The sequence below is a fragment of the Tetrao urogallus genome (assembly GCF_951394365.1).
Source record: "Tetrao urogallus genome assembly, chromosome: 1".
NCBI classification, from domain to species: domain Eukaryota; kingdom Metazoa; phylum Chordata; class Aves; order Galliformes; family Phasianidae; genus Tetrao; species Tetrao urogallus.
Genome location: NC_136813.1, coordinates 181,622,725 through 181,634,737, shown reverse-complemented (window position 1 = coordinate 181,634,737; position 12,013 = coordinate 181,622,725). Strand labels below are relative to the sequence as shown.

General features: G+C 46.1%; 1 protein-coding gene across 1 annotated transcript in view; it reads right to left on the bottom strand.

The window, feature by feature from the left end:
* Positions 1-11,189, bottom strand: part of PTPN12 (protein tyrosine phosphatase non-receptor type 12) — a gene marked incomplete at both ends in the record, with an annotated part of 68,905 nt that extends 57,716 nt beyond the window's left edge. Inside the window, one exon of the mRNA XM_079547345.1 lies at positions 11,091-11,189. Coding sequence (XP_079403471.1) covers positions 11,091-11,189 — 99 coding nt within the window. The remainder of the gene's footprint in view (positions 1-11,090) is intronic.
* Positions 11,190-12,013: the final 824 nt, after the last annotated feature.

Here is a 12,013-nt window from a genome sequence, read left to right as displayed (position 1 = left end):
CGGAGGTTTTTGAAGGACACGTGCTGTAACATACACACCCTGCACCAGCAAAGTTCCCCAACACAGTTGTTTCTTCTCGAGCCCAGTTCACAAGCTTAAAGGTTTGATGTACTTTCCACTCAGTATGACACTTGTATACACATTAAGCTGGCCTAACACAGGAAGTGAAGAGTTGTGATCTCTCCAAACAAATCTTCAGTACCAGCATATAAAAGCAGTGAGATGAATTCCTACGAAGAGAGCATTTTATGTTCTCAGTTGCTGCCTGTTGACATTAAATTCCAGAACCACACTAGCAGGAATCTGTTATGTTAACAGGGGAAAAAAAAAAAAAAAAAAAAAAAAATCAGATCTTTAAAGTAAATATTGTCTATTCTGTAACTGTCACTCCTCTTGGAATAGGCCACAAGGAACAACAGCTGGAAAATGCACACAATCAGCAAGATCCAGTGAGTTCACCACTTCAGGACTCAGTTCTGGAGATTTAAAAGCAGTGAGTACTTCAGTGACCCCACAACATCTAAAGGACTCAGCCATGAAACGCGAGAATAGGATTCTCTTCTGCATCTGCTTTCTCAAACTAGCTCCAGTGATTCCCTGACATGCCCTACAAGATCCTCCCATCAAACTCAATATGCTCCTATTTACCTCCGCAGTACCGTCAGTATCTCTGAAATATGTCAGTTCATCATTTCGTTATATCCTTGACTGAATTCTCTTTTTACTTGCCTACTATTTTCCCTCAATTCCAAGCACGTCCTGGCCTGATGTACATTTAACGTCTGGAAGTTATCTTCACCACTAAAGAGCAAAAAATACAATTACCAAGGTTGTTGTTATTTTTATTTTATTTTATTTTTAAATATGCACACATTTTTCACTGGATGGTCACACTGCCTTACCTTACCAGACACGGAACATTTTTTTTCTATGAATACAGGAAGGGAAGCTTATTATGTATGCTATAAGACTGTACAAACAGGATGCTGGCTTCGTTTTCACACAATCACCCATTTACACAGTGCAATGCTTTTTTAAGTGCTGCACCAGGAGGATGTGTTGCTATAGCTTTGCACCAAAAGTACCATCGCGTTTAATAACCTATACGTGGCCAGAGCCATGCTCTCATGCAGGGCAGTCTGTAGTGAAACTCACCGCCACTGGTACTAGCGAGCAGTTTTACCATTAATTATTTCCCATTAGGAAATGGCAGTCTATAAACGACACTGTTAATGGTCTCCCGATTCAAATCATTTATTTACAGGCTACAGATTCGTGGAATTAGTGAAAAATAAAAATACAAGTAGGCTTCCCTCAGCCACAGTTTGATGTATTCAGGTTTCTACCTGTTCTCTTCAGATAGAAAAAGCAGTAAGTTGAAGTTCTAAGCAACTTGCAGTCTGCATTTTCGCTGTAACTAAATTTTAAAAGATCGTTTAAAGGCTAAATTTCATCATTTGATGAAAATGCTTAAAAAGTGTCTGGCACCAGTTTAGGAAACAACTGGTGCAACATTTCTACAGAACAGTAGAGCAATTTTATGATAATTCTCACAGCAGTTCTGTGGAACAGCCTTTGAAAAACTTCTTCCATTTGTAAAGAAAAATATAAAAACATTGAGAATGCAGATTTGTGAGCAACTTTTGTAAAGCCTGATGTCCAGCTTAAGGACAACTTACCCTGAGCACTGAGTTTAGAAAACACACTGCTGTCCAAAGGTTTAAGTGCAAAGCCCTGATGTTAAGAATTTCATTGCAAAAATCAGTTAAAGAAAGCAAAGTAAGTAATATTTCCCCTTCTAGGCCTACACTTCACGAACTGGAAGGAACAGAAAAGTACAGTGTCCATAAAAAACAGAACATTTCTTCGTGAACAATCAACTCCAATGAGTGCTTGAAGCACAAGATCCTTCCACGTGCCTACAAACAGTCATTTTTCTCCATTACCATTTACACTCAGTTACGTTGATGCCACCTCACAGGAAGCAAATTAAAATTAGTTTTACACCTTAGTTTGGTCATTAAGAAAACCAACAAGGTACCTTTGTGTGTTACACTGCTAAAAATGGAAGTCTCAGACAAAAAATGAACAACAAAACAGTCAGTGATCTGGGGAGGCTCACCATATCTGAAAGATTATTTCCTTCCTTTCACAGTTTGGGCAATAGGGGTGCTGCCCTGGAGGCAATTTATAATGAATTCATTTCTGTAGGAATTCCCAGGTTCTTGAAGCAGATAAGCTAACCTACATATTTCCTTCCCTCCAGAATAGGTTTTCATTTTCCAGCTTTATTTTGAGTTAAATGATCCCACTGAGTACTCCTTCTGGACAGCTGTATTCATTTCAATTAACAGTTACCTATTTGCTAAAATGATCAGAATATATGAGAGCAGCAACTAATAAAGAAAGCGCAGCTACAACTCACAATTTTGTTTTCTACACAGGCAGGCAAAGACTGACGTAGAAAATAAAAAAAGATTTAAAATTGATTTCTACACACAGAAAGGCAGTAAAAAGAAGCTGATTCACTGCAGAAATGCAAACCCTAATATATTTCCCACCACAGAAGCCCATCAACACCTTACAAACCCCAGACATCCCCTATCAAAGTGCAGCACCCTGTGCCCATCACTTGGGTTTGTTTGTTGAGCTTGTTCTTTTAATTATTCAGTTCTGTTCAGTAAGGCTGTGCAAATAGTGGGCAACAAACCTAAGAACATCTGTACCAGTAGGATGCTACATGCAAGTGCCATACATGCTACCAGGAGACTGGGTGCATTGGGAAAAGACACTATTCCCTCACAGGGTTATGCATTAGGAAGTCAAATACAGTCCAACAAGAAGTAAAACATTTAGGACAGAGTGGAAGACCACTCATGCTTCTCAGGAGCTGCGCAGCTCCCACAGCAATCAGTCACTTCACCATGATGTGTAATACACGCCGGCAAGTCCCTCGAGCACTTATGGACAGGAAAGCCATATAACATCCTTCGAAATGGGGACTCAGACAGCCATCTTTATCATGTACCATCATGGCATAATAACATAAATGATAGACATATAGACTATTAAAAAAAGCAACCAAACAATGGAAGAAGTTCACTATTCCAGACCAGCAAGCCCCCCCAAAGCTCTCAGAGATGGTCAGCAGCTTGGAATCACGCCTACTGGGCTCTGAAGTGCAGCCAGACCTGCATGGACCAGAACCTACAGCTGCAGCTCTCTGGCTCAGCAGAAGAAACCGGCTTCTCATCCACACTATCCACCCAGCAGCAGATAAGATACAGAGCACATCTCTGCTATCGTTGCTTACGGCCCATCCTCAACAAAAGCACGAAGCAGAGGCCATGTCAATTGTATGCCACACTTCATTTTCAGCCTCCCATTGACTCTCCCTGCTTAGTTTAGTCTAAAATAAGAAGTTTCAGCCACTCGTTCCTGTTGCAGTCATGCTGCACAGACAGTCAGTACCTCTCCAGAACCAAAACAAGCGCTGCTCTTAATCTCACTGATCCATGCAGAAGCCGCTCTTCCTGCGATCACAAAGGGTACAAAACATCTGTGTGTTCTTAGATAAAAACAAAAAGCAGATGTCATCCACACGAGCCAGTAGGAATGACAAGGCAATATGACAGACTCACTACACAAATGCAGCAAGATGCAAAACCATTTGAGAGAACACCACTGAACACCGACCTTAGAGAAATAAACAAAATCGGCTGGGACTGACACAACTACATAAGAAGGGAGTTAATGAAAGACAAGTTTGTTTAAAATTTACAAGTTCAAAATTGTAACTAAATAAGAGATGAAAGTAGTGCATATGTTCTTTAAAGCAGCATGGCTTTAACTAAACTAATTACCCCTCGGGAGCTTTCCAGTCCATCACTTTAGACACCGAAACTGATAACTGAGACTCCTTGCCTAAAACTAATACATTTCAGTCATGTTTAACAATCAAGGCCTGCCCTCCAACATACACAGGAGTAAGGGAATAGCCCTTCCCCTAAAAGAGGAAGAAATCTAAGTTACATGGATAAGCTTATGATCACTTCGCAACTGTGTTAGAAAGTCTGTGATAGCAACCTAAACATTGAACAAGGCAACTAATCCATACAGCACTTACTACTTTCACTCTCCTGATTTAGTTGCCCATGGCACATTAATAACGCACACTGATTTGATTGTTTTTATTAGATTAAGGGAGTTCAGGAGTAAAATAAATAAAACAAGTAACTGTCAGGAGCATAATGGCAGAACTTCCTTCAGAACTGCTGATGCTTCCTTCTAGAAATCCTAATGAATGAAACTTATCTTTATTTGCTTTTGCACTTTTGATCTCACAGACCTCTCAGTCCGCCAGAAAACATCATTCATAGCTTCAAACCTCTTACAATAGGTGTTTCTTCTCACTGGGGTCAGTAGCTACATCAGCTAGCTACTTTTTACTTGTTTTTTAAGCTGCTAAGTCAATTCTTCCAAACTTTCCTTTCAAAATGCAATTCTGTTACAGCAACATTACCTATAAGCATTCCCACAAATTGATTATCAGCTTCTTAAGAAACGAAAATATCCATTTGTAGCAAGACAAAAATTGGGTCACCCAAACTAGGCCATCCATTTATACCTCCTATTTAGTATCTTCAGGGATTTTTTCTACATCATCTTTTTTAGAACGTAACTCCTAAGACAGCTAAAGCTGATGGCAGAAGGGAAGATAGAAGAGGCCCTCCAAGATACAAGCTGTAACTTTCCTCTGCAAGTCTCATGTGATTTAATCATTCTGATATCATTACTCAAAGACACTTCAAAACAAGGCTCCCAACTCAGAACAATGTTCCTTCACTGCCCTCTCTCCCTCCTCATCTTTTGAGGAACTTGTTTTCCCAGCAGAGCTCCTCATTAACTCTTGTACTGCCTCAGCGGCACTGGGCCAGAGCCACACATCATGTCTGGAAGGTGCAGGATTTGAGGCAGTGACCCAACAGTGCAGCCACAGCCCACAGCTCCAGTTCTGGATCCAAACCCCCGCAGCTGGATCAGCATGCTCTCCTTCCAGGAACATATTCTGACCAAATTTCATGTTTGCTCATGAGATGACCTTACACTGTCAAGTTCTTAATCAGACAAAGCAGGGAAACCAGGAGCTTAGCCTCCTTGCGACATCCCCATGCTAGTTAGCAGAAATAGAACTGAATATCTATGCTTCACTTAAAGAAAATCCTGCACTTCCCAAAAGCACCAAGAGCTTTTGCACTACTCCATTTATGCTCCACTCAGTTCCACAACTGACCTTTAATGCCTCGCCCTAAAGAAAGTGTTTCAGAAAATCAAGAAGAAAATTGTCATCTATCCTCTGCTTTCAGTTCTACCACATGTACTCGTGTTGCTGCTCCCAGTACTAAAAATGCATTGCTATTTTCTCTAGGCCAAAGCTTCCTACATACTAAACATATCCTCAGCACACAACCCACGAATTTTAAATAGTAACAGTGAAGAAAATCAAAATTCCTATTTACTACAGATTAATGGCTTTCAGATTAATTCTAAAAGTTTTGGATTTTCATTGAACTTCTATTAACAAATATGCATTAAATAAGCAGATATTCAGATTAACCTTTCCTTGCCTGCAGAGCTGCTAACTTCTATTTAACAACAATTCCACACAGGAAAAATAGCCTGAACACATCACAGTTTTAAGGTAAATTGTGCATACCTCAAAACAAGAAACTGTTTCTACAGCAATCACACATATGCAGAAATATACAGACATGTGTACCAATACGTACAGACGTGTACATATGGGGCTGTGCAGAGCTCCAGATTAGAATGCAGTGCAGATGAGCTATGGTGCTCTCAGGCCTCCATCTCTCTCAGCATCTGCCTATATAGGTAGTATGTATCTGTGCATACCTGCTTACACCAAAAGGCACTGTAGGATTGAGATCCGAATAAAAGCTAAGTACCTGACATGCCATTTACATTACTTGGGGTGCATGCCAGGAAGTGCAACGATGAGACTATCATATGTTCCTCCTGGGCATTTTTAAAGTATCCAAAGGCCATACACAAACCTTCAGTACATAAAGCAGGAGAGAAAATAAGTTCTCTGACAAAACCCAGAGTATTGCCCAATCAAGTTGTTTAAGTTTCATTTGCTTGAAAGAACTACTGCAATTTTAGTTTGCAAGATCTTATATCCCAGAGTCTCTATAGGAGCTTTGTGGTTGTATTCAGCCACCCCTATGAGAGCTCAGAATGGCATCTTTGAAACAACAGGAGAAGCACTCAGAACAGGACAAAGCTGTCAGTTTCATGGCGTTCACAAAACACTGTATTTCATATAGCATCTCCAGAAGAGCAGTTCCCAAAATTCCAGAAGCCTCTGAAGCTGAGGGTGACTGCAGTGACCATGCGGTCATACTGCTCCAAGCAGAAGTATTGCACAGCAAGGAAGCTCTGGGAATGGCGTGCATGACTTACCACTGCTCACAAGGAAGCAATCTGCTCCCCCCATGCCCCAGATCGAATTAACAGCATTAACTGAAACACGGTTAGCAGGAATAAAGCTTCAAGAATATGTTAACACTCCATGCAAAGCCTCACGTGGGAGACAAAACAGAACAGCCACTTTCATCATGAGCCAGTGGTCTGCAACCTACTGACATCTGTAAGAGCAGAGCTGCTTATGACACATCTGTGTACTTATGGGCGCATTCTCCAAGGCCAACATCTGTCTATCACAATTACAGGAAGACAAACACTCAGAATTGTTGTTTCCCCAAAAGCCCTCAGTTTACATGAATTTCCTACCAACCTGTACTTACACTAAATAAAATTTGCCTCAGTCTTCTTTAAAAAACAAGCAAGCACTTTATAAATTAAAACTTCAGAGGCCAGTGGGCTCAGTGGACTCCAACCAAGTGTTTCCCTGGTTTAACCAGAGCAGATACAAACTGCTCCTCTTAAAAAGCCACTGTGCTTTCTGTAATGTATGTGACAAAGTGGAGAGCTCATGCTTCAAACTGTGTTATAAGCATGAAACTCATCCAGTAAGTAAACACTACAAAACATCACAACCAGAAGTATCTGTACACTTCATTTTTTTAAGAGCACATAAAAGTAATTAATAATGTGTTCTGGAGACACATGACTCTTAACCCTTTCTGCTAATTTTCCTTATTACACATCTTCTAAAACAATTATATTCACAGGTACTCCAGAGGTACATTAGTGGTATTTCAATTAGGGAAGTTCACACAAATGCACATCAGTGTACAGACACGCTTTTAAGAAGGGTGTTCCCTAAGTGCTATGGTTGAATGTATTGCCCTCTCTTTGATGGTATATTAGATTGCACAAGAATTAGGGAAAAAAAAAAAAAAAAAAAAAAAAAATCAATGGCACTCTTATCATCAGTTTGTGGGCTATTACTGTGTAACTGAGTCGTCCTGATCAGTAACTTAGAATAGCCAGGATTGTCATTCCACTGTTGGTAGTCTCAGCTATTTCTGAGGTGATGCAATTTCCTCAGAAGTAAATAACATCCCACCTCCTCTTTTTTTCCATGAAGTAATGAGAGAGCAGGATCTAAAATTGAACTACATCAAAAAAAAAAAAAAAAAAGAGACAGGAGATTAGGAGGGACACCTACACTATAAAAAAAACCTCTTTATCTAATTCAAATGAATAAGTTGTTCAAGATCCCTCTTGTACTTTAGAAAACAGCACATCAAGTTCTACAATATCTCCAAATCCAGAAGTCTGAGCTCTGATGGACTGAACAGAAGACAGGAGGCAATGCTCACCTGTATGAATTAATTACCAGCGTTCTCTTGAACAAAAGGTGTAAAGACAACCTGAGACCCAGTAACTCTCTGCAAAATCATTAAGCAATATCATTAGCAGTATTTAGACTGATGATCCAAGGCAGGATGGTCTTGACAGCACTGTCTCCAAAAAGCTGAGTCTCCTACATGGTACCCAGTGCAAAAAGCAGAAAGATTCAGCCACTCTCTGTGTTCTGCGAGAACAGGTTAATCAGGGATATAACCCAAATATTGTCAAATAGATATATACTGCAAAGTATTTGTAAAGCATTATCTCAAAAAATCAAATGCTGTTTCATCACTCATTTCTCCTATATTACAATGGCGATCTACATCAGAGAAATGACAGCATGACAGCAGCAGAACACTCCTGCTTAAAATTTCACATAAGAAAAATAAAATGTAATACCTGTGGACTTACTAAATGAACATCAGCAAAATTGTATTTATTGAAGTTTTCCCAAAAACTAGAGGCTAGGAAAACTATTTTCATTGAGAAAATGTTTGACTTCCAATCCTTGTTTGAGATGAGACATATTCATTGCAGAAAATGAGAATCCAGGCCAGGTGGGTTGTACTCATACAACACAAAGCACGACGAGGAAGCAATCTCCACTTCTTACCCAGGTATCAGTGTCAGCTTGCACGTACTGCAAGCACACAAGTGAAAACCTAACCTTGATTACCTGAGGCCTACCTGTCCCTAGAGCCACAGACATCTGCCCATGGCAAAATGCACTGGCAAGCTTCCACTGCTGTCAGACTCACGCTTCACTTAAACCCAACCGTACACAGCCGTTAACACTCAAGAGATCTCCTAATAAAGTCCTGCTTACTTATGAATGCAAAGCAATTAAGATTAAATCCATCTGATCACCAGTAAAAGACAATATCATTTACCTTGTAAGCAGAAATATAAATAAATATGCCAGCCCTCCCCCTTCCAAGCACAGCACGCTCTCAGGGATACCCAGAGCATCACTAAATAGCAGCTGTATTGATCGGCACTTTGGACTTTGAGACAGACCCAGCAGGTGACTCCAGCCAAACCCAGCCTATCTGACCACAGCTCCAGCATTTTTAGCACCTCCTCCAGAACTCGCTGACACCCATCAGATACATTTAGTTTATTCACTGTGCCCTAACCATAATTCTGTAAGCCAATTAGTCAACACTCTAAGGCAATAAAGATGCTACACAAAGAACCACCTTCAGTTGCATTCACCACTATTCCATTCCTATTTTTAGACCCCATTTTGACTTGGAAATGAAAGGATGAGTAACTGCAATTCCTTTTCTACAAACATGCCATTGCATTGCAGCAACAATACATCCTGCGCTTACATGAGAAAATAACGCTTTCCTCTTCCTCCCCACAGCATCATTGCTAAATCTTAAAGGAAACAGTACAGAAGCCTTTTGCACCCTTCAACTCTCTTCTTTTTCCTCCTCAATCATCTCAGTGAGCACCTCAGCATTGTGCTGCAAAAATAATGAATACATATATAAATAAAAATCCCAACAGCACAACAACCACCACAAGCTGAGGATGATCTGAGTGAAAATAATCAGTAACTGTGATTCTCATCACCACAGTAACCTTTATCTTCTCTGATACATGCAGGTGAATGCTGAGACTAACATGAGTATTCACACCAAGGAACAGCATCTTGGTTTCCTGGTTCTCCTGTAATTTATTATGCAGAAATAAAACAAGAAAGTTTGAAATAGAAGAAAAAACATTTTTGATGTAACCCATCTTAGGGACGTTGCTTGGGCATTTAATGCTATTTCAGGTAATACACCTTTATCGTGAAACGCCTTAAAGCTGGTTTCTGAGCTCCTTTTCCTCATGTTTCCTTTCTAGCAGTACTTGGTGCTCCGTGTGAGCAATAGGAAAGCTTAGGGCCAGGCTATTCAAGTGAAAGCAAAATAACACGGCACTGGAAACAAAATCGACTTTTCCACAGAGGTGTCACTACGTAGAAGAAAGGATGGCACAACTGTTTGTGCAGTAAGGAAGCTCAGGCATTAGGCTGCGGATCAGCTTTGAGACGGCAGAAGCCGATTACAGATGTAACGCAGACAGCGCCTAGCAGAAAGGCCGCCAGAGCCCCGGCATCCTGCACCGCCCTTCCCATAAAGCGCATCCAGCCCATGCGAACGAGGCAGAGCGAAGAGCACGGCGCGAGGAGTCGGGCCGCGTCCGACGGCAACGACACTGAAACCATCACTTAAACGACGGGGTTCTGCCAAAGCGTTTAGCCCTCACATCGCGCCGCGGCGACGCTGCGCCAAGCTGAGCCCAGCGGCACGGCCCCAGCCCTAGTGCCGCTCCCCCCATTCCCGCCCCCCCCCGTTTCCCACAGCCGCGCACTTCCCGACGCGGCCCCGCCAGCCGCTTCCCACGGGCCCCCGCCCGGCGCTGCCCTCCGCCCCGCGCTCCCACCGCCCGCTCTTGCGCAACATCCGCGGCCCCTCCCGCCGCCGCGGCGCGATGCGAGGCTGACGGCTGCGGATGGCCGGCGACTCGGGGTCAGCTCAAACGCGGGCGGATAAAGACGGACCGAGAGGCGGAGATGCGCGCACGCGGCGCTCGCCTTCACCTCCGCGACGGGTCACGGCGCGTTTTGGCATTGTTTGAACAATGCTGAGAGGTGTCAGCGCCGCGGCCGGCAGCCCGAGCTGATCGCCTCCAGCCCTTTAACAGAACGGGAGGAACGAGACGGGAAAGGGGCGACTCCCGACGGCTCCCCCCGGCAGACACCGAGCTCAGCCGGGAAGAAAGGGACGGAGCCAGTGGGGGATGGGAGGGAAGGAGGATGGATATCCCCGGGGGAACACCCGGCACGGCTCCGCAGGCGGCACTGCGGCCAGTGGAGACTGGGAGGGCGATCCCCCTGTGACACGGAGCGCGGCGGCCCCGCGCGCAGCGGCCGAGCACTCCCTCCCTCCTCCCCCCCCCCCACCCCCCCAACACACAGACACACAGCTCGCCGTCCCTTTATCTGCCGAAGGAAGGAGGGCTGTGTGTGTTAGGGGGAGCGGTCTGACGCTCCCGGTGCCTTTTCCCACAGCCCCGGGGTGGAGAAGCGGGGCAGATCCTGCCGCGGAGCGAACCGAGGCCCCTCCCTGCGCAGCGCGGTGCACGCCGCAGCTGCACGACGCCCGGCAGCCCCGCTCCGGCCGAGGGAGTCGGCACGGCCACGGCCCCGACCCCCCCGACCCCCGGCCCGCTCCCCCCGCGCCGCCGCCCCTCACCATGAAGTCGCTGGCGAAGTTGTCCTCCCCGTTGTGGTCCGTGTCCTTCATGGCCTGCACCCGCTTAATGAATTTCCTCAGGATCTCCTCCTGGCTCATCCTGCCCCGCGGCCGCCCCGCCGCGCGGAGCCCCAGCCCCGGCCGCCCGCTCTCCGCCTCGAGCCCCTCCGGCCGCCGCGGCCTGCCCGGCCCCGCCTCGTCCTGCGGCCCGCTCGCACGGCTCCCTCCGCTCACGGCCGCCCGGCCGCCTCCCGCATCCTGCCTGCCTCCGCCCGACCCTCCCCAGGCGCCGCCGCCGCCGCAGGGACACGACGAAGTCCCCACCTCCTCCCCCCGCGCAGGCGCGACGGCCCCCGGCCCGGCCTTCTCCGCCCCCGCCCCTCTCGGAGAAAGCCCCGCCCCCTCCGCGCCCATTGGCTCTCTCTGACGATCTCCTCGTCCTATTGGCTGCCCGGCACGCTCATCAGCGGCCGGCTCGGCCCCCGGAGAGAACCTCGTTCCGCTCTTCGCCTCGCCCCGCGGCGTCGGCCCCTCCCGTTTCCCACGGATGGGCTCTTCCGAAGGGCGCTGCACTGGCGCTGGAAGGGACCACTCGGAAGGCGGGGGAGGGGGGCTGGAAGTCCGGGCGGAGCGGAGCGGCGTTTTCTCTGGCCGGAGTACAATGGGGCGGCGGCGGGCGCCCGCCGTTCCGGGCCGGGCGGTGCTTCGCAGCGTGCCGGGACCCGTAGTCGCGTCGGCGCCGCGGGGAAAGGCTCCGGCACCCGTCCTCATCCCTTCCAACGCCACGGAGGAGAAAGGCCCCGCGGGTGGCAAACCCGAAGCCATGGAAAGGGGCCTCGGGGCCGTGACCGAGGCAGGGCCAGGCGGGCGGCGCCACTGTGGTAAAGGCGGAGCGGCGGGAAGATGGCGGGCGGCGGCAACGG